The 24,241-nt window shown below is 53.1% G+C and overlaps 2 protein-coding genes across 4 annotated transcripts; both read left to right on the forward strand.

Moving 5' to 3' along the window:
- The first annotated feature begins 1 nt into the window (after nucleotide 1).
- Nucleotides 2-18,186, forward strand: SUGP1 (SURP and G-patch domain containing 1). Of its 2 annotated transcripts, none has more exons than XM_042891889.1 (14): nucleotides 2-239; nucleotides 401-572; nucleotides 1,454-1,557; nucleotides 1,998-2,225; nucleotides 3,697-3,820; nucleotides 4,399-4,502; nucleotides 5,973-6,096; nucleotides 7,778-8,295; nucleotides 13,035-13,141; nucleotides 13,754-13,931; nucleotides 14,168-14,274; nucleotides 15,092-15,237; nucleotides 16,549-16,678; nucleotides 17,201-18,186. In XM_042891889.1, exons 1-14 carry the CDS (start codon nucleotides 203-205, stop codon nucleotides 17,225-17,227), a joined length of 2,106 nt encoding a protein of 701 aa, XP_042747823.1. In that variant the 5' UTR covers nucleotides 2-202; the 3' UTR covers nucleotides 17,228-18,186. The 2 variants fall into 2 exon arrangements, with proteins under 2 accessions (XP_042747823.1, XP_042747824.1); XM_042891890.1 differs by having other exon boundaries at nucleotides 5,985-6,096.
- A 1,438-nt stretch (nucleotides 18,187-19,624) lies between these two features.
- TM6SF2 (transmembrane 6 superfamily member 2) lies at nucleotides 19,625-23,143 on the forward strand. 2 transcript variants are annotated; one of them, XM_042891888.1, is made up of 10 exons: nucleotides 19,625-19,716; nucleotides 21,053-21,153; nucleotides 21,238-21,335; nucleotides 21,452-21,555; nucleotides 21,640-21,722; nucleotides 21,834-21,958; nucleotides 22,063-22,164; nucleotides 22,262-22,354; nucleotides 22,424-22,543; nucleotides 22,774-23,143. In XM_042891888.1, exons 1-10 carry the CDS (start codon nucleotides 19,625-19,627, stop codon nucleotides 22,978-22,980), a joined length of 1,125 nt encoding a protein of 374 aa, XP_042747822.1. In that variant the 3' UTR covers nucleotides 22,981-23,143. The 2 variants fall into 2 exon arrangements, with proteins under 2 accessions (XP_042747822.1, XP_042747821.1); XM_042891887.1 differs by lacking the exon at nucleotides 19,625-19,716 and adding an exon at nucleotides 19,723-19,959.
- Nucleotides 23,144-24,241: the final 1,098 nt, after the last annotated feature.

A 24,241-nucleotide genomic window follows, 5' to 3' on the forward strand; every position in this document is an offset into this window, starting at 1 on the left:
CCTCTGTCGCGCAGCTGCCTTAAGGGCTCGGAAGGAGCGCGGAGGCCGCAATCTCACCTCAGCGAAGCGCTCCGCTCCCTCCTTTCCTTCCCGCCCCGAGGCCTGCTCGGGAACTGCAGCTCCCAGAGGCCTTTGCGGCAGCTCCGTCGCGCTCCGCTCCGCCCGGGTTCAGCGCGGTGCATGGTGGGACGGCAGTTCCAAAATGGACCATCACCACCACCACCACCGGGATGCTCCGGGTACGGCTTGGCTTTTTTGTCCGCCTCCTTCTCCTCCCCGGCCCACCTTCGAGGACTCCGCGCTCCGCAGCCTCTCGGCCTGAAAGGAGCTCCGCGCTCCGGCGGCTCCTCCCGCTGCAGCGGGCGGTAATCGCGTCCCCCCCTTATTTTTTCCTCCTCAGGGAAGGCCAGTCGGTGGTTTGGGGTCGCGCAGTCGAAATCGGCCAAGACGACGGCGAATATCCTGCAGCAAGAGGAGCTGATAGCGCAGAAAAAGAGAGAGATCGAGGCCCGGCTGGAGCAGCAGGCCCGGCAGAGCGCGTTGAGCCTGCAGCAGCTGCCGCTGCTCGGAGAGTGCGTGTGGGAATGGGGTGGGATACGGGATGGGGGGGGGTTGTGGAGTACAGGGTGTGGGGGGGATGTGGGATGTGGGGTGAGATATGGGGTGAGATATGGGATACGGGGTGGATGTGATGTGGGATGTGGGGTGGGATGGTTGAAGTGGGTTTGTACAGGGGGAGCAACGTGGGAAGAGGCCTCACGGGCACTTGAAGGCGATGTGGAGGGGTTGGAGCTGCTCGTTAGTTAATGAAATGTTGGGAACGGCAGCAGTGGGCTCTGTGCGTTTAGCAGGTCTGCCCAGTGTTGTCACATCATGTTAACAGATAGGTGCCTGTGGGAATCATAAAAGGTTTGGGTTGGAAGGGGCTCTTAAAGGCCATCTGGTCCCACTTCCGTGCAGTGAATGCCTGCAGCTCCATCAGCACTCAGAGCCCCTCCAGTCTGACCCTGGGTGTCTCCAGGGTTGAGGCATCCACCACCTCTCTGGGCAACCCGTGCTTTGCTTCACCACCCCTTTCTTAAAGAACTTTTTCCTTCTATCCATCTTTAATTTGAGTCTTTTTAATGCTATGATACGATGTTTTCCTTCTCCTCAATTATCATCTTTTTGCACAACCCTAACTCCCAAGAATCAATGCAATTCCACCAGTAGCTGCTTGCTTAGAGCTCCAACTGTGCAAGGAGAAATCCTGTTTTAATGTGGTGGGAAGCATAGGTGGATGCTATAAGCACCGAGTGGAGTGGTTCTTGTGCTTCTGAATAGCTGTATTCTCAAAATCAGGTGCCAGAGATCAGTAATTTTTGATTTTGTTCCCTGTCCAAACTAAATGTCTATGAGGGGACTGGGAAAGTTGTCACTTAACCATCACCTGCTATTTTTTTTTCCTGTTTAGAGATGACGGGACTGAAAACGAAGCCTCTGTTTCCAACAAGTTTGTCAATGATGGCAGTTTCCTCCAGCAGTTTCTCAAGCTGCAGAAGGAAAAGTCGAGTACTGGTAGGTCGACCTCTGAGCAACAGGAGGCCTTCCTTCTCCTGATGGTTCCAGCTTTGTGTGAGCTGCCTCTGGGTATATTCACTTTAGAAACCTTGCTGTTATCTGTTAGCAGCATGAGTAAGTCCTCAAGCAGTGGTGACCCCTTTAGGTTTGGATCTTCCTTCAGGATGCAGTAGGAACGTTTGCACTTCTTTCCACCTGTAGGTGCTGTAAAGACAAGCATCTTTTATTATTATTTTTTTTAAGCTTGGATCTCACTTTGTAGCAATCACCACAGTTTCACTTAGTTATGAAGCTTTTGCCAGACAATGTCTTTAATTTACTCTGAGAATGACGGCCTGTTGCAGATGTGTTACTGCCTGAGTTGTTGTTTATAACCTGCTGAGATGAAAACAGTAAGAATGCACAGGAATTATTTTCCCCCCTCATTCTTTTCTAAGAACCTCCCCCAAGTTCTACTAATAACTCGGCAAACGCTGCTGCACCAAATGTTGGGAAGAAACCTTTGCTGTTTGGGAAGCGGCCCGGTCAGGTCCTGAGCAGCATGCTGCAGCAAGCGAAGAACTACTCCCATTCCAAACAGACCCCAGTCGTTAACCGCCTCAGTGTGTTTCAGTCGCCAGATGAAGATGAGGAGGAAGATTATGAGCAGTGGTTGGAAATCAAAGGTAAATGACGCTTTGTTCCTTTCTGTATTTGGTGGCTCGGGTTTGCTCACTGTAGAGATGCGAGTCGAAGCTTGGAAGGTCGATTGGGCTTTTCCCTTGTGCTGTGAGTTGTCAGTAAGGTTTTTGGTGTGCAGATTTCTGGGTGGAAAAGCTGAGGGTTGAGTGCTGTGAGGGAGCAGCTGACTGGGATTATTTGTTTGGCCTGAGCTCAGTGTGGGAGGTGGTCATTTGGTCATTCACTAGAGTTAGACTGGATCTGTTTTACATCTAGGAAGGTTGTTTTCTCTGAGATAGCAAGGCAAGCAATTGAGGAGAGGGGGAAAAAATTGCATGCATAAATGAGTAAAATCACCTACAAGTCACAGAAGTAGAAACAGGTGAATTCCAAGTTCCTGCCTCTCCCTGAAGCCTCAATAGAAAAACGCACTTCAGAGGTCTGAACTGCTTGAAGAGGATATAAAACCAAGGAAGGAAATAGCAGCACTTCAATAAGCAATAGGCTGAGGAGCCGGAGGGCAGATTTGGTCAACAATCTGAATTTCACACGGATGTGCTAATCAAGTATAAAATTAGATTGGTGTTGCTAAAAAGTCACGCTAAGATTTGTGTCACAATTCCTTTTGTTGCGTTTACAAAACACGTCTGGCTGTTGCTGTGGGATTTATTGAAACGTAATCCTGGCAGGTCTGAACACGAGCATGAAATGTACTGCAGGAATGTGAGAAGTGGCTGCTGAGAGTGAAGATGGGACCTGGACCCTTAATGCAAAGAGCATGGGTTCAAAACTAGTCTAGATCAGAGCAAACGCCTCTGCTCCTGGACACGGTGCTCTGTGTTCAGCTCCACACCCAAAATGTCATTGTGCAGACAAACGTGTGTTTTGTTTCCATTGCATTTGTCCTGTGTCAGCTCTCCAGCCACTGTCAGTGGGTTCCTTCTTTGGCACAGAAGGAAATGCAGCTTTCTGGAGGCTTCCCCTCTCCATATCTCTGATGGGATTCCCTCCAAGCGAGGGCTGGGACACAGGTATATGTCAGTAGGAAGAGCTGTAGCTCCAGCTGCACGAGAGGTCTCTGCTGTCCTGTTACAGAACAGTGCTTTGGGAGCTGGGATTTGTAATGTTTAGCTGGCAACGTTGTCCTGTTCCTCCCCACCATGTGTTCTGTGTGGAGTGGAGTCACCAGAACCAAACTACATTCCGGTTGAAGCTGTGCTCTGAACTGTTCTGATGGCATTTTTAGGCTTTTTCCTTGTGCTCAGAAATACTCACTTCCTAGCAGGGGAGGGAGGGGGGCTGGCTGTGACGTCAGGATTGTGATTTGTACAGCTGGGTAAGACCAGATCCCCCATTTCATCCTTTTTCTTCCCGTTCCCGTTCTACTTTTGTCTGTCGCCGTGGTTCTTAGAAGTAATGTGCCTGTTACCTGTTTGGTGTGTGAGTTGAACCCCAGTACTGACAGCCTGCTTAAAGTTTTACCCCCAGAGGATGCGGAGACCCGCCAGGTGGTGGAAAAGCTGGCTAGGTTCGTGGCTGAAGGGGGACCAGAGTTAGAGAAGGTCGCTATGGAAGACTACAAGGATAACCCAGCGTTTTCGTAAGTCTGGAGCTGTAACTCACCTGCCAGAGCAGGGCACCGTGCCTTTGTAGGGGGGCAAATATCAGCCTCGTACGTGTGGTTCTCACAGGGGAGGGGGTTTGGTTTAATTACTGTTGGGGGGATTTGAGCTCTGTTGCGTGTTGCTGTTTTTGTGTGGGGAAAACAGAGGCAGGAAGCCATAGGTGGTGGTGCTGTGGGAGCAGATCAGTTAGGTAGGAATACAGCCTGGGAGTTCACCTGGCCTGTGGGGGAGCTGGGCTGCACCTCAGGGCTGAGTCTGCCTTCTCTGCCATCGCTGGCTGAGGGCAGAGGGCTCCCTGTGTGTGTGAAGGACAGGCTGTTATTTGTGAAGGAAGACAGAACGTTTGGCTACAAGTCCTTGGATTAAAGCTGGGGGTGTTTACACGTGCTGGAGGCAGCGTAACCCACGGTTTGAGTGCATTCTGAGTCATTTCTCTATCTGGTTCTTTGTGTTCAGGCTGTTTACATCCCTGGGGGATTGGTGTTGGTTTTTTTTATAGCTGTTGCTGATTCGTATTTTTTGCCTTTTTTTTCCCCTTCATCTCCACCTTTAGGTTTTTACATGATAAGAACAGCAGAGAATTCCTTTACTACAGAAAGAAAGTGGCAGAGATAAGAAAAGAGAATCAAAGTTCTCAGGCATCCTCTTCTCAGAAAGGTAATTAAGACTGAGATCTGAAGAATATAAGTTACAGAGTTTGTTTGCCTTCTTCGCTCTCTGTGTGACTGTAAAGGTGTCTGGGAACAGTGGGGATGGATATTTGGCTGTCTGTTCCTTAAATAAAACTGCAAAATGTGTGGAGATGGTGACCTCTGGCATCAGACTCCCAAGCCCACAGTGTATTTAAGCACACTTCATGGAAGGGGCTTGTTTCAGTCCTGAAAACGCACTGAGGAAAAGTGCTTGTTCTCACATGTTCTTATTGGATTTGTTATCTATGAGAAAGGTTTATTTGAATGTAATCCTCATTTCTGCTGCTGTTTCTCTACCTGAAGCCATTGTTTCCTGCTTGGGACGTAATCCTTTGCAAATAAGGGACTGATTTCAGGTGGGAGAGCAGCAGAAGTGGGTGATCTGCCAACAGAAAGGTGCTGTGGGCAGTGGAACAAGGTTAACTGCATTAGAAGACCAAAATTGTTGTGGGTGAGTTGTGGTCTGCAGGCTGGGCATTCAGTGCTTCCCTTCCAGCCTCTGTTTCAGGCCTGCTGTCAGATTCCCTTTCTATGGAAACGAATATTAATGCAATTTAGCTGCCATGCTGATGAGCTAACAGCCCAAACAAATGGTGGCTTAACAGACTGTGGGCTGAAGGAGCTTGTTACCAATATGCAGCTGCTAGTGCAGCCTGGAAGCTATGAACACTATTATCCATACTTTACAAGTGTGCAGTACTGAAGCAAGGGAAGGTTATGACTTATAATCATGTCTCTGCCTCCTGGTCCTGTACCAGCACGCTGGTACTGTGCAGGTAGCAAACTCCTATAAGGCTGTCCTGGCTAAATGACCTGTTTGCCTGGCTCCTTATGAGCACCAAACATGCTTGAAACACTAAAGCTCTGAGACCTCTGTGCCTTTGGACTGAGGCTGCAGCAGTTGCCTCTCCCATGTGAGAGCTGGGATCGTTCCACGGTCCTGCAGCCCTCCCCAAAGCAGCAGTTGGGTGTGCAGTGACACTGCATACACGTGGGATTGTGTGTTCCTACTTGGCTGCTTTTTCCTCCCATTTACACCTCTGGACTTCAGTGGCAAAAACCTTTAATGAGAGTTAATTGTGAGTGCTGAGACGTGATATTATGGAGAAGTGCCTGACATGAGGAAGTAGGACTTCCTTTGCCGTGCAGAGCAATGAGTGCCCCCCTTTGAACACAAAAGCTGGCCTGTCCCTTAATCTGCTCTCATCTAGCTGCTGGCACAGAGGATGGTGCTGTGTGAACGAGTGCTCCTCTGCTTCCTGTTGTACAGCTGTAATGCAATGTCGTGTTTCTGTGATGTAAACTGTTTGCGTGTCGTATTTCTCGAAATTAAACTCGACCTTTTGCCCTTATTCTGCTCTTGGGGTTCTTAGAACAGATAGGCTTTGACTGTTGCTTGTGTGAGTTGGGCCCAGTACTGACAGCCTGCTTAAAGTTTCACCCCCAGAGGATGAAGAGACAAAGAACTTTGCTGAGAAACTCGCCCGGTTCATAGCAGACGGGGGTCCTGAGGTGGAAGCAATTGCCTTGCAGAACAACCGTGAGAACCATGCTTTCAGGTAAAGGAAGAAGCCTGCAGCTGGGGGTGAGGTGGGGCCTTGGGGGTCCTTTTCTTTATGAAGGGATAATGGGGGGTGTAAATCTGACATTACAGCTGTAAGGTGCTTTACAATTCGGGGCACAGAGAGAGAGAGAGAGGAATCGATTTGCTTTCTCCAGAATTAATTCATGACTTCCACCCCTCCCACCTGCTTTCTGCTGCAATCCAGTGGTATAATTCTGACCTTTAAGCTCTTCCCTATAACTGAGTCCTGTTGTGAGCCCCCATCCACCCCTCACGCTGCTGCTGCCCAATTAATTTCCTGGGTTGCTCTTTACACAGCATCTTTAATGTACAGGTAGCTCTCCTCCACCATTACATCCCCCTTTGGAATATCTTTCTCAGTGCATCAGATGTGAATCGTTCTCTTTGGTGCTTACTGGCAGCTGCTCAATGGCTCCCTTTGGTGTCATGCAGGTTTTGTTCTGCTCTTACAGACGATGCCGTGTGTTCTCTGGGAGCAGCCTTGTGTTCAGCAGGCCTTATTTTGCTGCTGATATTTTGGCTTTTTATTTGCTGCCTCCTGGCCCTCTTGGGTCGTCTCCTTGTTGTGAATTGCATTCAGCAGATGTGCTGATAGCCGAGCTGCTCCCTGATTTACTTGGAAACACCACTGTGGTCCCACCTGACCCAGGTGAACCCTACCTCCTCTGTTGGGATTCCATCAGGTGGATGGACATCCTGCCCTCTGCTTGCTCCTGCAGCAATCCCCGACGCTGCTACTCAAATGGAGGAATGCAAGATTTAATTCAGTGCATTTCAGAGTGTCACTGAACTGCTTGTTGCCTGTGGCTGTCATGCAGCTAGAGATGGGGGAGGCCTGTTGTCTCCTGTGTCTGCTTGTAGGAGCAGGCACTGTCAAAAGGAGAGGTTAGATCAGATTTTAAACTCTTCCTCTGAAGCAGGAAGGTTGCAGAGGCATTGGGAACAGACAGAGTTTCTGCATGAAGTATTTAAATTGGAGGGAGCCCAAAAAGAGTGTTTATAATAAACAAAGTGTATCGTCTTTTTTGGTTTTTTGGTCTTTTTTTTTTTTTGCATAGCTGCTAGACTGAGGATTGTTCATGTTCTTCCTACAGAGATTAAGGAGTTTTATTTTACCCTAAAGGTCAGAGATGCCTATTTCTGGAAGGAGTAACAACTAAAGAAGTATTTTTGTTGGGTATGAAGGAACAGGAGGAGGAATCGTGGTATAATGAAGCAGCCTGTTAATATCAATTCAAGCTAGAAGCACAGAGGGCTGGGAGCAGTTTCTTTAGGCAGTGATTTGGCATTCTCTTTGGTAAAGCTGTGAATGTTTCCTTCCTTGAGCTGCAACCCAACGCGTTGTGGTGCCCCTGCAGTTTTCCCTGGTTCTGGGGGATGCCTTTGCATTCCCACAGCGCGGTGCTGTTGGCGCTGTGTGCTGATGTGGCACTGTGAACAGCCGTGCTTCACCCGCGAGTGGGAAGCAGCTTCCTGCTCCCAAAGCCGCGCCGTTCGCCTCGCAGCAGCGCGCAGAGCCCTGCGTTACACGCGCCTGCACACGGGGTGGTGCTGGAGAGCAGCAGCTCCTGGTAGGAAGGAAAAGCGCTGGGCAAACTGCTGTGCCCATCCCCGGCTCTGACTGCTGCTCCAGGCTTCTTCCTTTTTCCCTATAGGTTTTTATATGAGCCAAACAGCAAAGGCTACAAATACTACCGGCAGAAACTGGAGGAGTTCCGTAAGGCCAAAACCAGTGCTGCAAGTGCTGCAAGCGCTCCCGTGCCTGCAGAGCCCAGTCTGAAAAGGAAGACCAGTCCTGAGGCGTCTCCATCCCCCCTGTGCTTATCGTCTCTGCCATTACCTGCACCCACCACACCTTTGCCTTTGCCCTTACCCCTCCCTGTGCCCTCACCTTTGCCCTTGCCCGTCCCCTCGCCATTACCTGTGCCCTTACCCGTCCCCACACCGCTGCCCGTGCCCTTACCCGTCCCCCAGCCGTTGCCCTCACCTTCACCATCATCCTCTTCAACTCCACCTAATCAGACGGCTACGGCTACTGCTGCAACAACCGCTGCAGCTGCAGCAGGCACCACTAAAAAGAAGCGGAAGAGCAGGTGGGGGCCGGAGGAAGACAAGGTTGAACTGCCCCTACCACAGCTCATCCAGCAGCTGGATTCTCCCTCCCCTCTGTCAGGTTAGTGGCTCTGTGGGTTGGGTTGTGTACCTGTTTGTTCCCAGGGAGGGCTTTCTGCCTTAGCTCAGCTGGCTGCATAAACAGAAAGCCCAGCAAGTCTTTATCTCCTGTTGTAATCTCCTTGGTCGCCAGCCCCCTGTCTTTCAGCTGGGTCCAGCAGCTAACTCTCCCTGTGTGGAAACCCAGATAAACCACTTTATCTCGCTGACACCGGGGATTGGATCTTATCGTTCTTCAGCTATCTCTAAAACCCTGCTGTGCTGTAGCTCATTAGAGCCTCAGCCTCCACGCTGTTTAGGGCTATTTCATTTCAGGAAGAGTCTTCAGAAAACAAATATCAAAGCTGAACTGTGCTTATTCCCCATGGCAGGATAAAATCCCAGGGCAGCACTTCCATCTCACTCTAACTGATCAGAAGGCTAAATGAGAATAGCTGTTCCCCAGGTGCTGGTGGGCACAGTGTAACTCCCAGTTCCAATTTATACCCATTTTGGTTCATTTGATTACAAGTAGGCGTCGTAACCCTCATCCAGTGCTGAGGCTGATGCTGGTGTTGCTTCACCTGCCAAGTTCACTGGGGGGTGCAGCCGTGCTGGAGTGCTGGAGGTGGTTCTTCCAGCCCAGGCTCTTGCAGTGAGCTTGCAGAGGTTGAACTCCTGTGGCCCATCTGTGTGTGTGCAGGTAGGTAATTGGGCAGGCAGTTAGAGATGCGTGCAGAAACTGAGTCACTCGAGGACAGCAGATAGGTGCAGATGTTTTAGATGATGTTTTTGAATCCTTTGTTCAGTTGGTGTGTTGTGGGGAAGGGGTGGCAAAAGGAGCAAATAAAGATGCAGGGTAGGCAGCCGGTGTTGGCAAACAGAGAAAATGAAAGGTGGGAGGCTAGAGTCGTGGGAAAAGTAATAACAGGAACCTTCCCAAAAAGCAATAGCAAAATGGATGAAATGGGGCAAGTAGCAGAAAACAAGGTATAATTTGCTGAGCTACAGGGTGAGATCACATCATTCTCAGCACACAAATCAGCCTGTGGGATTCCTTGCTCCATTGAGTCAGTGGGCCTTCTGCTTAGGCTGGGTTTCAGAGGATGAAATTGCTCAGCCACTGATAGCTTTGATTGTTAGACCTGGGTGAGATGTTGGGTTGGCAGTGTGTCATGATGTGTTGGTTCTGCAGAGATCAGGGAGGAAGGGCTCCATCTCCCCATCCAGCCCTTCAGATGGAGAGGAAGAGGAGTTCCTATGCAGCCTGCTTTTCTGATCACTGTCCAGTACAGCATTCTTGTCTCTGCATGTCATACGTGCAGGACAAGTTACCAGGCTGGATGGATTCATTTGACCTTGAATTGCTGCTTGTAGTAAGCCAGAAATCAGATACTAAAGTCTTATTCTGTGCCTCTAGAGTAACTTTTTTTTTTCTTGCAGACAGTAATGAAGCTCAGATGAAGCTCTGATAGCTGGGCAGGCGCTATCAAAACAAGCATCAGATTCCATCTTAATACCTCCTGCTGCAGTGGGGGCCTGCAGGAGTATCCATGTGCTCAGTGCAGCATGCTTCCTGCTGAAATCTCCCCTGGCTCTTTAGCCTCCCCTTAATTAGACAGGGACTTGCTAGCTGTGTTCACGCTCACTTTCCACAGGGCTTTGTGTCAAGCAGCAGAAAAGGACAGCAAACAATTTGCTAGGCATAACAAATCAACCATTAGTGCCCTGTTAATTGCTCTGTAGGGGGAAGGGGTGTTTTGTTTATTGCTCGAGATGGGCTAATCTCTTTCTAGAGTTAACATCTTCAACCTGACAGGTGGAGAGAATTCCGAGTTAAACTTGTTCTGTGCAAGGCAGGTTGCACAAGGTGCTCTGGTCCCTAAATATCTGTGTCTCAGACCTTTATCCTCAGCATAATGCACTGAATGTGGTGGAGGACTGTTGTGATCCTTTTTCTGTCTACTCGTAGTAATAAATCAGTATTGCAGAGTGGAGAAAAAGTAGCTCTTTTGGACAGAAACAAGGTTCCTCTTCAATATATTGATGTCAAAGCACTTAACTGCATAGGTGCTGCAGGGATTAATACATCTGAGAAGCTGAACAGAGCAGAGATACTGCTGTTAGTGAACTCTGTGGACTAATGGGATACTGCAGGCTGCTGTTAGAATATTCTGAAACCCAATAGTGGGTTGGTTTGAGTCTGATTCCTTTTAATTGAGTACCATCTTCAGGCTGCAAAGCAAAAGTTCAGGCACTTCTGTGCTGGGATTTCTTCTGCTCTTCTTAAAGGATGTTTGGTTTGGCTCTAATGAGCTCTTTGGACGTGGGGAAGGGATGAACCTTCAGGTAGCCTTCTGCCAGTGCTGCAGATAGACTGCACCATTAACCCTGTAGGCAAAGCTGGTGTCATTGAAGGGAAAAATGCCCTTTTCCCAAGCCTGCTGGGCGTGAGGCTGAGAGCAGCTTCTCTTTTGCATTGTGTTTGCCTGATGCTAGCCTGGTGTAAGGCACCTATAAACCACATTACCTGTTTTTATGCAAACATGTTGACTGATCTCTCTTACTAATAGGTTTTTCTGTCTTCAGATGTAGGCTTTGGGTGGAGCTTTGCTTTTCTATCAACTTTTCTGTGTTGCGATGCTTCGGGCCAAGCCTACAAAAACATCCCTCCGAGCTGAGCTGCTGCAGTGGCTCCTTCAGCTTCATCTCAGCACAAAGTCTGCAAGGTGCCACAGAGCAGGCAGACGAACCAGGTGTAGCTTTAGCACAGGAAGCAGCAGTGGCATATGCTTGCTGGGATGTGAGAGAAGATGCTACGGTCTTACCTTTCTCCTTTAAGGTGGTTATACGTGCTGGCAGACCACCAGCTCGCGGGGCCTCTGGAGCCATGCCTGGCTCTTAGCCTGAGTGTTTATGCAATTCAGAACGAAGCCAGAGAGCTGCTGACCTCTGTGAAGGGCAGAGTCTTCCTCGGTGCATTCAGAGAAAGCTTTCCCATGCCCTGAGACAGGAGGTGAATCCTTGGTGAGGGCTGCTGCTGGGCTGCCTCGGCCTCACATCGCGTTTGGAGCCAGCTTCTTATTTATAGCCACTTCCACATGGAGCGGCGGATCGTGTTCCTTAAAACGGTCTCCAAATCTCACTGCTCTCCGAGACAGAAAATCGGGCTCTTTGTCAATAGCAGACAGGTCCATTTTTCTATTTGCTCTTACTTCTTGGGAGCTGGAAATGCTTATCCTGGTGCCGGGCCCAGGGCGGCGCCGCCGATTGCTTCCTGCTCTCAGGAAGGCTCTTGCAGCCTTTTACATAACTCTTCCTGCAGAGTTGACTCTGGTTGCTGGTGCAGAGGCTCTTGCTGTGCGAGGCAGGCTGGCTGTGCTGCTCCATGCTCTCCTTGGGAGGCTGGAGTTGAGGAAGCTGCTTCCCAATCGTGGCACGCTTGGCCAAAAGCGAGTGGGAAAGGAGGGAGATAAGAAGGCTTGGATCGGTTGCCCTGGGTGAGAACAAGGGAAAAGCAGAAGCCAACTCCTGGGGCCTGATTAGCATGCTGTGCAGATGTTTGGTGTCACGAACAATGCTCCTGTTATTATTGGGCTTCATAATTAATAGGTGATGAATAATTAATGAAGCGTCATTTAGCTGCAGTCTGGACGTCCGTTCGAATTGGGGGTTTTGTAGTCATTGAAAAGAAAAGTATTTTTTTTCCCCTTGTGTTGGAAAATGCAACGTGCTTTCAAGTGTGGTTGCGAGTCTTCTTTTAATCCCTTCAATATTTAAGTGCTGGGATCTCAGTTCTGAGGTGCTGTAGAGGGAGGGGAGCTGCCAGTTCTGCTAGAAATTCAGACTGTGTTTGTAAGGCTGTCTCTACTGCAAATCTGTTTCTGCAGCTCCAGCAGTGTTCCTGGTGCCCTTTCTCATGGTGCAGCAGACATCTCTGGAGGTCCCTTCCAACCCCTACAGCTGTGATTCTGTGTGATTCTGTGACACAGAGGCATCCCCGCTCCTTTTAATGTGTGCTGTGAACTCAGAGTTATGTGGGCACTTTAAATCAGTTCCCTGCCCACAGAATCTTAGTATCTCATTTCAGAGCTTACCTGATGCAGCAGCGAGAGTCATTCCAGAGGAGGAGCCTCCAAATGAGATGCTGCAGGAAAAGGAGGGTGCATCGGTGCGCTGTCAGGCTTAGATTGTCCCCTCTTTGAAAGCCAAGCAATGCTCTCCTTCGGCCTGCAGGAGCTCACATTCCTTGGGGATACCTTCCAAAGCAGCACAGTGCTTGTGTCTTTAACATGGTCATTTGCTTTTCTTTGTGAACGAAGCTGCTGTTTATACAGTAATCAGCAGGCACTCAGTGCACAGGCTGGCAGTATGGTGACAGGCTCAGGTCTGCATGGGATACAGTCAGAATAATTATCCCTCCTGGCCAGGGTTCACAAGGAAGCCTTATGAGGGGAATTAGGATGAAAGGAGCGGTGATTTTTCAAGCATGCCATATGAAATTGCCATGCAGAGTGACCTCTGGGGGGTGAAGTGTTGGTTCCCACTCTGCAAATGTGATCTGGGCTCTGGGCTGGCAAAGGCACTGCGAGCTGCTGGCTTTCGTGCCTCTGCCTTCGAGTGGTTGCTCTGCAGCTCAGAGTCTGGATGCAGCAGTTCTGAAATGGGTCTGAAGCTTCACAAGGAGCTCTGGAGATGTGGCTTCGCCGCCTCGACGGCTGTCTCTGATTTACCAAAGTCTTTTGCCTGTGCTTCTTTCAGTTCAGGACCTCAAGGGCCTTGGTTACGAAAAAGGGAAACCAGTTGGTTTGGTGGGTGTGACGGAGCTCTCTGAAGCCCAGAAGAAACAGCTGAAGGAGCAGCAGGAGGTAATGCCCTGAAATGCTTTCCTTATTGGTTTGTGTGCCTGCGTCTCGTGCTGCAGCGCAGCAGCGTTAGGTGGGAGAACAGAGGGGCTGATAGCAAAGAAAGTCCTCCACATAAATCTCTGGGATTTGTGCTGAATGCCTGAGAATCGGCTGGTGCTGCAGTCAGCACAATTATCTTAGAGGGCTTTGGGGAATACGAGCTAAGCCAGCCAATTGCTGTGCTACCAAACTCAAACCCAAAATCTATAAGGTCTGTGGTGTCTCATCTGCAGCTGGTTATGTATTGCTTTAGCAGTGGGGAGCTGAGGGCGTGCAAGCTGTGGTGGAGTGAGAGCAGGATTTGCTTTTAGTGGAACATGAGGGTGATGTTCAAACTGTGTGGGGACGACGAGGTGGCAGAAGTCCTCAGTGCTGAGATCAAGGTGCATCTCTTGAAGGAAGCAGCACGCCTTGCTCCTGTTGGAGCTGAGAAATGAGTGGATCAGATCAAGCAGCCGTGCTGCCCCTTGGGATCTGAGGTTGTCATCCCTTCGTTCTGGGAGGCAGCTGGGGGGGGCTGTGCTGCCTGTGTGTTGTTCTGTGTCGCTGAGCGCCCCGTTGCATCTCTCCTAGATGCAGCAGATGTATGACATGATTATGAAGCACAAGCAAGCCATGCAGGAAATGCAGATGATGTGGGAAAAGGCAATTCAGCAGCACCAGCACGGCTACGACAGTGATGAAGAAGTGGACAGTGAGCTGGGAACGTGGGAGCACCAGCTGCGACGCATGGAGATGGACAAGACCCGAGGTGTGTGGGGAGCTGTGAGCACCCTGCTCTGCAGTTGTACAGAGGCCTCCAGAGGGAGGTGTTTGAGGTTCTCAGCATGGCAGTCGCAGGGCTGCTGGTCGCTGGTCTGTGCTGTGATTTGCCTTCCTGTTGGGGTGCAGTTTGTTCCTGGGAGGTGCTTTGCTTAGCTGCTCATCTGAAACTCCCAGGCACAGAATGCTGTGTAACTGCTGTTTTCACTTGTGTATCTTGGGCAGAGTGGGCTGAGCAGCTGACCCAGATGGGCAGAGGGAAGCATTTCATTGGAGACTTCCTTCCACCGGACGAGCTGGAAAAATTCATGGAGACATTCAAGGCTCTGAAGGTAAAATAGCAGAGATTTCCCAGGGCAGTGGCAGAGCTTCAGATTTGTCCTGCAGCAGTGAGGGTGGGACCTCAGGCCCTTTGTCAGAGCAGGTTGCTACCATGCAGCTTTGAAGTACTTCTCCCCTCACCACGGGGGCTGTGTTCCTTCTGTAGCTTTTCACTCTTGGCAGTGGTAGTAACCTGGAAAGCAAAACGTTTGGGTGGTGTTTGTGGGTTAGCTGGGATTAGAGACAAACCTCTCTGGTTCCCCACTGCTTGTCTGCAGTTCCTGTTTAAAACAAGTGGTGGCTGATGCCAAGCAAGGCAAATTCAAGTTTTTATCCAGACAATTGCAGTAGGTAAAAGCATAAAGCACACAAAAAGCTTATGAAAAAGACTTCATAGCTGTCGATTCTTCCTATACTGTAGAACTTCTTGATGCTGGCGTCCTTGATGATGTTTTCTTGCAACCAGCATGGGTTCTTCTGTTCCCTGGAGATCCTTGTTTATATAGGAACCGTATCTGAAACTCGATTCAGTGAGCAACTTGAAATTCAGAAGCTGAGTGTGTCTCAGCCTAATCTCACAGAAGCATTCCCTGCTTCTTGCAGGTTGTTACAGGGCTTGCGTGACTGTGCAGTGCTTTATCATTTACCTGTTTTCTTCTCCGTGTTTGTGCAGAAATAGAGTCCCAGGAGATTGTGCTGGTTATTAACTGTTTGCCAGAACAGTCTTAACTCCCAGTAGCTGGAGCTGATTTTTCTCTCCCTTGACCCACAAGTAGGTCTGTCTGCTCACATTCAAACCAAACAGCTCTGCCTTTTGTCTTCCTGCAGGAAGGACGTGAACCAGATTATTCTGAGTACAAAGAGTTCAAACTGACTGTGGAAAACATAGGTTATCAAATGCTGATGAAGATGGGCTGGAAGGAAGGCGAGGGGCTCGGTTCGGATGGACAGGGGATTAAAAACCCAGTCAGCAAGTAAGCAGAGTTCTTCTACTATTGATTCAGTCTTTTCCTCTTAGGCTGATAATTGATGCTCCTGCTCTAGCCTACTGGAAGCAGCTGCAATGAATGTGGCTGTAATTCATCACTTGCACGGAATATGGAATCCTCTCAGCAGAGGAGGAAAATTGTTTCTGATTTCTTTGGGGTTCTCTCTCTGCCAGGACTGAATTTGTTCCTGTTACCTCAGGCAGGAGGTGTGAGCTGAGCCTGGGAGCCTTTTGTTTCCAATCTCAATCAGCCTGGTGTGTTTTTTTTTTCCTGAGGTTCCTGCTCTTCAATTTCCTCCTCTGTTACACACAGATAGCACCACGTGTGCCCCTCATCCCTCCCAGGACATGCCTCCGCATTGATTTAAATCCTCAAGAGGATCTGAAGCACTCCTGGTGCCTGCTGGCCGGCCTCTGGCATGCTGTGGGTGGAAGGCAGTTAACCATCATGTTCCTGGTGCACCCATGAGAAAAAACATTGAGCCTCATAGCAGCGAGCATTTCGTGTGGTTGTGCAGCTCCTTTTTTGCACGGGGGTTTACTGACTCCATCACACTTTGTAGACAATAAAGCTTCAGTAGAGTTCCATCTGAAAATAGATGAACGTAGCTTTTTGTATGGATCATCTGTTGGTGGCATATGCTGAACTTCAGAAGCAGCTACTGGTGATAGGAAATGCTCTGAGTTATTTTTTAGCATTAGATCCTTTTATAAATAACAGTTTATTTGCTGCCTAATATGAAGCATCTCTACAAAGCACTTCTTTGCTTACTGCAGGAAGATCTCTGGCTGTGCGCTTATTTGTTCAGAGCAGACCTTGATGAAAGATCCCAGTGTTCAGAGCAGCGAGGCTTTAAAACAGCAGAAGGAAAGATGCTTCTGTCTGTCACAGGGTTGAAGCAGGGTTGTGCTTTGCTTGGATTTGCCATCTCAGAATTGCTAAGGAGGTGGCAATGGAGGTAGAGATGAGCTGGTGTCACTTCTGGGTTGTTGTGGAGTGAAGGATGTTGAGCAGCTGCCTGCCTCCATCCGTGAGGCACAGACCTGCAGCTTTGGCTGCCTGAGGTTGCTCTGCTTGTCCAGCATTGCTGGATGGGGGGACAGTATTTCTGCTCCAACTCTAACAGGGTAAGCACACACAAACTCACAGTACTGCTTCCAACATACGACAGCAGGCATTTGAAAGGACAGCACAGAGGCACGATGAATTTGCTCCTACCTGCCATCTTGAGTGGGCATTTCAGGTGAGCTGCCCTGCTTGCTTCCCTCAGCAGCTTTGTTCTGCCTTTCTGAACAGGGGGACCACTGCTGTGGATGGTGCTGGCTTCGGCATCGACCGTCCTGCAGAGCTGACCAAGGAGGATGATGAGTACGAGGCGTTCCGTAAGCGCATGATGCTCGCCTACCGCTTCCGACCCAACCCTCTGGTAAGCAGGGCAGACACACAGACAAAACCACCGAGCTATCTGATAAAAGGCAGAAGAGAGAGGAGTGTTTCCAGTGGAACTTGAACCAACAGATCAAATTCTGTGAACGTTCCTTTGATTCATTCTCATTCCGAATCGAATTCCCATTACCCGGCGCCGCCTGCGTGCGCGCGTCTCCTCGCTGCGCTTCTGTGATGCAAAGGATGCTGGCTGTGGTTTGATGTGCAGACACCAAGTGTAGGTGCTGCACACAAAGGAGGCAGCTGGGTTGTCCGTGAATCCCTGGCTTATTTTGAATAATTGTTTTCCTGCCTGTGAAAGGCTTGCAAGCTCGCAGTTGCCTCTTAGTTCAGCGTGCCAGCGCATCCAGAGAGCTGCCTTTGTGCTTAGTGCTGGGAAACCTCAGGTTTTGCTGTCAGAAATGTCACGTTTCAGTGGCTTTTTCAGATAATGAAGCTCAAAACGCTCGTTGTGCTGTGAAGGCGGCCATTCTGATTAATTTCCCTTTGTTATTCCTTGCAGAACAACCCACGGCGACCTTACTACTGAGAATGTTTTTGGGACGGCGTGTTTGCCAAACAATTGTCATTTTTTACTGTGAAAATGTTACGAAATCACATTATCATTCTCTTCTTTGCTGATACTGATGACTTCCTGAGGTCACGGTGCCATCTCTCAGCCGGTAGAAAGGCTGCAGGCCCGCTCACCACGCGCTTCAGGGCCGCCATGGCCGTTGTGAGGAGGCCTGGGTGGCGTCCAGAGGGGCAGCGGAGCGGGTGAGGATGGAGACGTGAACGCAGTGCCCTGCTGAGAGCCAGGGCAGCTCCAAAGATCCCCGCAGCATCAGGGACTCCAATCTCGCTCGGCGTTGTGTTACTGACAAAGAATGCGTTCCTCGCGTAGCTGTAGATCCTTTGTTCTTCAGATGTGCAGCCTGTGCTGCTCCTTTTTAATTGCAGAGATAAAAAGGGACTGTCTGACCCTGCGCTGGGGGCTCCTGGGCGGCCTTTATTCCCTGACAAACTGAGTTCCTGTGCTGTCGTGAAGCCAGAAGTGCAGCCTGACCTCCAGGCGACGTTGCACAACCAGTGCCTCCTCATTGCACCTCTGCCCTCCAGAAGAGGAGGTTGGGAGCAGCGCGTGGAGCTGAGGGGCAGAGGGGATTTCATTCAGCTTCAGAGACAGCGGCCTCGTGCTTTGAACACTAAATTCACCCCCAGCTTCTGAGCAGAACGAGCCACCTGTGTGCGTCTGGACGTGGGTGACAAAAAGCCAAACTTTGCTCTACAGTTTATCAAAGGCTGTTGGGATTTTGTTGTCACAAAGAGAAACCGCTGCAAGTACAAATTTCCCTCGTTCATTCATTCTGTAAATAAAATAAAGCTCATTTGTTCCTTAGTTTTTAATCAGTGACTTACTGGGCAGAGCGCTCTCACCATGGCTTTCTGTGGCCTGAGCTGCCCCTGGATCCATTTCATCTCCGAGAAAACAAAGTTTGTGCTTGTTTATTTGTTTTGCCTTTCTTTTCCCTCAATCCAAATATTTGGGATGCGATTCTGTTTTGTTCATTTCTTTTCACATCCCCCAGCCCAGGGCTTCACTTTCAATAAAAACATCTGAAACTCTGAATTCAACAGGGGTTCCTTCTGAGCAGGGGGGGGATGTGGCTCCATGCAGACACTGAGCTGCCATGGGAGCTCGCAGGGCCCTGAGCATCACCTGCTCCTGCTGCTCTGTGCCCAGGGCTGCGCTTGGTGCAGCTCAACAGGAGGGAGGTGGGGAAACAAAGATAGGGGAACCTGGCAGGAATTCTGCATAAATGGGGAAGGTCAGTGTGACCTCAGTGTGACATCAGTGTGACCTCAGTGTGACATCTGGGCTTGCTGGTGTGATGGCAAAGCAGTCTGCCTCCCTTTGAGGCTGAAGCAGGGGTGTCTGGTTTTGGCTTGCCTGCGTAGTGTTGGACGATCAGGATTCATCCTGGACTGCAAATGCCGTTTGTAGTTAATGTGGATAAAGCAACAAGGCTTCTTTTAGCATTTATTTATTAAAAAGAGGGCGGCGAAACCATGAAACCAAGAGGCACGTGGAGATTAAAGCCGTTCCTCCTCGCGCTCTTGTTATCCCTTCCCATCCCCGAGTGCCCACCTTCCTCCTCGTCCCATGGGCTGCTTTCTGGGGGGCAGGGCTGCGTTGTCCCTCCCCGGAGCCGAGCTCCACGGTGAGCTGTGCGGCCCGCGATGCTGACGAGGCAGCGCTGCGTGCCGCCTCCCAGCCCAGGGCAAAGTGCGGAGCTCTTCCATCGCTCCCCGGACCGCGAAGCAAAAGGGCAGCGAAGTGACACAGTGGCAACGTTTGTGAAAGCGTTGGGAAAGAGGGGAAAGGTTGAAGCTTCGGGTTCTGCTGAGCGGTGCGGGGGTTCAGCAGAGGGAAGAGCTTTTGCTGCAGCAGGGCTGAGAGGAGGAGGTCAGAGCGGCGCTGGGCTCACAGCAGGGCACGGAGCGCAGGGCTGCAGCGCTTTGCTCGGCTCCGTTCGTTGCAGACCCGCTCGTTGGCTTTCATGCACTTTTGCTCTCCCCTGCATGCTGTGAAGAGCCGTGCCCTCCTGGCTCCATTAAGTGCTTAAGAGCTCCAGAACGACTTGGCTATAACATATATACGTACATATAATACAGACCGATCCCCATTTCCGGAATGAATTGGAAAGGGGGGAAAAAAAAAAACACAACACAAAAAAAAACCAATAAACACAAAACCACCCCAATACTCAAAGCCCCCGGGTTCCCCTCTCCCACACTGCAGCTCCCACATCCCAGCCCCGTACCGGAGGGACTCTGAGCCCCCTCCCCTCCGTGCACCCCCCCTGCTCCCCGCTGTCGCTTTAAGGGCGCTGTCTGTGCCCGGCCCGGGGCCGAAGTCCGTCGGGGCTGCGGCGGCGCTCCGGGGATGCAGCTCCGCTCCGGGCCGGGCGCTCTCGCCCCCCCTCTGCTCGCCCTCCCCGCTGCTCTCGGCCTGAGCGGCGCTGCGGCGTTGGCGGAGTGAGTTCGGTGCGGGGCCGCACCGCTCCGGGCCGGGATGGAGCAACGGGCGGCGCGGGGAGACGTCGGGGTTTGGACAACGCTGCGGACGCGGGGCGGTTTTGGGCTCCGGGGCGATGCCGAGGGGGTTCGGAGCTGCCCGGACCGAGGGTCGGGCTGCGGTTCGGGTGCGGGATGTTCGCTGCGCCCCGGCCGAGCCCGCAGAACGTCCCGCTGGGCTCTCATCCCGCGGCTGCGTTTGCGGTATCGGCGGATGCGGGGCGGTTCGGGTTCGTGGCACAACGCAGACTTGGGGTCACCCAGGCCCTCCGATGGGGTCGGGGCGCTCAGAGCTTCCCCCTCATAACGCCCAGCCCCTCCAGCGCTGCTGCCTGCGCCGCGCGACCCCTCCGCTCACCTCCGTTTCCCCCCCCCCCCGGGACTGAGCCCCGGCCCCACAGCTCCCCAATCCCCTCCCATGGCCATCAAGGCGGGGTCGGTGCCTCTGCCCCACAACGGCCCCATCCTCACCCCCTGTGCCCGGCAGCGGACCCGCAGATGCTGCCCCGTGGGGACGCAGCCCCGTATGTCCCCCCCCGCCCCATCACACAGGGTGACGTCTGACGGTGACCGGAGGAACCCTCCTTCGTGCTGCTCCAGCACCGCTCTTGTATTTGAATTCTGAATTAATCATTCCAGGGGAGTAATTAGTCATGTAGTAATTAATTATACACTACTAATAATGCACTTATGCGTTGACAGTTAAATCATTTGATTGTTTTGGTGTTGATTTTTTTTTTTTTTTTTTAATGAGTATCGGTCGGTTTTGGATGCTCAGAGTGTGCAGGTGGGGGCAGGGGGGGGTGAAGACAACCCCAGCCCCACTCAGAGCCGCTGCGATGCCCACCCCATCACCCACCCCTCCCCATCCCATCCCTGCCCCCCTCCCCGGCACAAAGCAAACGAGTCGGGGGTCTTTGGGGTTGCGATGGGAGTTTCCTACAGGGTGAGCTGTTGGCACGCAGCGATGCCTTTGTGCTCGGCGAGCGGCGCTTCCCCTGTTCCATTTCTTTGGTGCTGCGGTTAAAAGCTGGGGTGAAAAATGCCGTAACGTGTTCAGAAGACACGAGAGGCAGAAGAATTGGCTGGAGCAGACCCCCGCTAATGCAATTCCTCCGGGAGGGTAGCAGTGAGCTCAGGACGGGTTTGCCTATAATATCTTTGCACTCCTCAGACAAATCTGCAGTGTTTGTCTTCTCATTGCCTGTTCATTTTGTAATCAGCAAGCTGGATGGGGGAAATGAGGCACACGGGGGATACGGGCCCCCCCTGCCTGACCCCCCTTCCTGTCCTACAGCAACACACTGCTGCTGGTGGCCGTGCTGCTCCTTGCTGTGCTGCTCGCCTTCGTCTACTTTGCCAGTGCTGGGAGCTACTTCCAGGACCCCCTGTTCTGCGGTGAGTGCCGGGGCTCCCAGCACCCCCAGTCCCCCCGTTGGGCAGTGGGGTCACACGCTGAGCCCTCCCTGCTGCTTCGTGCAGTGTTCGTGGTGTTCTCCTTTGTCTCTGCCATCGATCTGATCATCTCACTGGAGGAGGATGGCTTCATTTCGGGTTTTGCAGAGGTCTACGTGAGAGAGGTACAGCCCCATTGCAATCATTGGAGTGGCCAAAAGCAGCACCCGACTCACCCTGAGGGGGTTTGGGGATGGGGAAGGTGCTCACCCCCACCTTGTGATGTCTGCCATCTGCTCAGGGTGAGCTGTACCTGCGCACAGCACACGGCATCATGATCTGTTACTGGGATGGCATCGTGCACTACGGGCTGTACCTTGCCATGATCACAGCCATGAGCCAGCGGTGAGTGGGGCCGGGGGGCTGAGGGTGGAGGGGGGGGGTGACGGGGGGGCTGTGTGCTGGGCTCTGACTGCACTGACTCTGCAGGAAGAGCTATAGGAGCCTGGGTCTCTTCTGGCTGGGCTCTCTGGTGATGAGCATCCTCGTCTTCCTGCTTGGGAACCTGATAGGTAATGGGGCTGTGGGGGGGATGCCAGCACCAACAGCACCCCATGCTGTTGCCCCAGAGATGAGTGCTGGGCAATGTGCTGCCCCCACCCACCCCACATCCTCCTCCTCAGGCAAATACAGCTCCGACATCAATGCTGCCTTCCTGCTCAATCTGCCCTACGTCCTCATCCCCATCTGGGCGGGCAGGCGGCTCTTCCAGCAGCCCAGGGCTGTGCCGTGCCTCACAGCGGAGCAGGTGGGCACCAATGGGGCAGGGGCTGGGCAGCACCGACCATGGGGCATCACCATGGGGCACAGCCCAGCACCACAGGGCATCAACAACCCTTATCTCCCCCCCAGACTGAACGGGAGCAGCGCAGGTGGCTGCACCAACGGCCCCACGACCTGGTGCTGGTGCTGGTCCTGCTTCTGATGGCTTCCTTCACCTTCTTCAGGGGGATGGTGAGCGCCGGGGGGGCCAGATGCGCCGTGGGGAGGGGTTGGCGGGGGGCACACTTTGCACTGGGGTGGGCTCCTTGCCGCCCTTGGATCTGTGCAGGTGGTGCTGGATTGCCCTGCTGACTCCTGCTTTGAGTACATCTACCAGCACGAGCCCTACCTGCGTGACCCCGTCGCCTACCCCAAAGTGCAGGTGAGTGCGGGCGGTGAGGACCCCTGTGCCACCCAGGACACGACGACTGCTCCGTCCCTCTGCTCACAGATGCTGATCTACCTGTTCTACGTCCTCCCCTTCCTCTGCCTCTGCATCTACGCTCTGCTGCGCCCGGGTTGCTCCTGGCTGCCCGACTGGAGCCTGGTGTTCGCTGGGGCCATTGCACAGGTGAGGGCGAGGAGCTGGGGGGGAAGGGGAGGTTGCAGGTGGGCACCCGCCCTGCATCTGGAGCAGCTCCCAGAGCTGCCTCTACAGCCCGATAATTAATTATTCCTCAGTGGATCTTAATGGAGCCGGGGATGAGTTTGCCAGAAATAGGCTGGAGCGAGCCTGCAGCCTATAGATAGGACGTGGGGCAGAGCAGAACCCCTCGGTGCCACCCCTTCCTCTGTCCCCAGGCGCAGTTCTCCCATCTGGGCTCCTCACTGCACTCCCGCACGCCCTTCCCATACCAGACCCCCGAAGACGTCTGGTGGAGTTTCTTCATCACAAACGTCCTTTATGCGTTGGGGCCGCAGCTCCTCGCCCTCCGCTGCCTTCACAGCCCCGCGTTCTTCCTGCCCATCACCTCCAGCAGCCTGCAGGGGGGCAAGAAACACCAGTGAGCTGCCAGCCCCTCCATGGGATGCTGCTGTAGAGGGGTCCCGTGCGATGCCCCGGTCCCTCCGGTGCCCCCCCGTGGTCCTGGATGCGCTGGGGGGACTCGGCGGGCTCTGTGTGCGGCTGGGTGGCCTGGGGGGGGTCTTAGTGGTGGGAGTGAAGGACCCCCTCCCCTCCCCCCGTCCCACCCGTGTTCTGGTTGTTGGGATGCAGAAGCATGGAGCACGCCACAAAAAAGAAAAACTGTTTACAAAATAAAGGAGTTCGGGTCCGGCTTTGTAACACCGGTGTGTGTGCACTGTGTCCCCAGAGCAGCTGCCCATGTCCCCCCTCCCGTAAAACCCCCCGCCCCCCCGGCCCGTGCTGCCCTTGCCTTGCCCTTGGTGCTGGGGATGCGGCAGGGAGGGGGGACTCTGCGTGGAGCGGGGATGCACGCGGGGCTCAGAGGGGTGCATGCGTGTGTGCGGGGCTGTGCACGCGTGTGTAGAGCTGTGCAGACGTGCAGGGATGTGCACACGTCTAGGGATGCCCCGCGGGTGCCCGTTCACGTCCCGGCCGATTTGAGGGTCCCCATCCGTGCCCCCTCCCCGGTGCTGCTCTTGCTCTAAGGGACGAACCGGGAGGGGGGGGGGGGGGGGGGGGGGGGACCCCCCGCCGGGCCCCCCCCCCCCCCCGGGGCCGCCCCGCCGTTTCCCCGCCCGCCTGGCGGTACCCGGGGTGCCGGTGCCGGTACCGGTGACCTTGGCAGCCGGCGGCCCTGCGCAGCGCCGGGAGCCGGGCAGGGCCGGGCCGCGCTCCCGGTGCCGCCCCCTGCGCGGAGCCGCACCGACAGCACCGGCAGCACCGGAGCTCTCCTGCGGTCGCCCCCCCCTCCCCCGCATCCCCCCGCCGCGGGCCGGCACCGCACGGGTGCGCGGAGCCACGGTAAGTGCGGGACATCCCGGTACCGGCACGGCGTGCGGGGCAGCTCGGTGGGGCCGGGGCTGAGGGGGGGTTCTGGCCGTTTCCCCCCCCGCGCTGCGTTGCTCCCCGCGTCCCGCAGCCCAGGAGCTCCCGCCGCAGTGCCCCGCACTGCAACACTGCACCGCACCGGGACCTCCACGGGAGGAGGGAGGGGAGGAGAGGAGGGGTTGCACGGCACTGGGGTCTGCCCCCGCCCCTCAGCTACGCACCGACCCCGAGCACTGAGCGCCGGGAGGGGTCCGGCCCCGCGGGGGGGATTTGGGGCACGGGGGGATCGCAGCCCCCGGCGGGGGGGGGGGGGGG

Source organism: Lagopus leucura, unplaced genomic scaffold (assembly GCF_019238085.1).
Source record: "Lagopus leucura isolate 7727_CA_CO unplaced genomic scaffold, USGS_WTPT01 145-27_obj-0_obj, whole genome shotgun sequence".
Classification (NCBI taxonomy): Eukaryota; Metazoa; Chordata; class Aves; order Galliformes; family Phasianidae; genus Lagopus; species Lagopus leucura.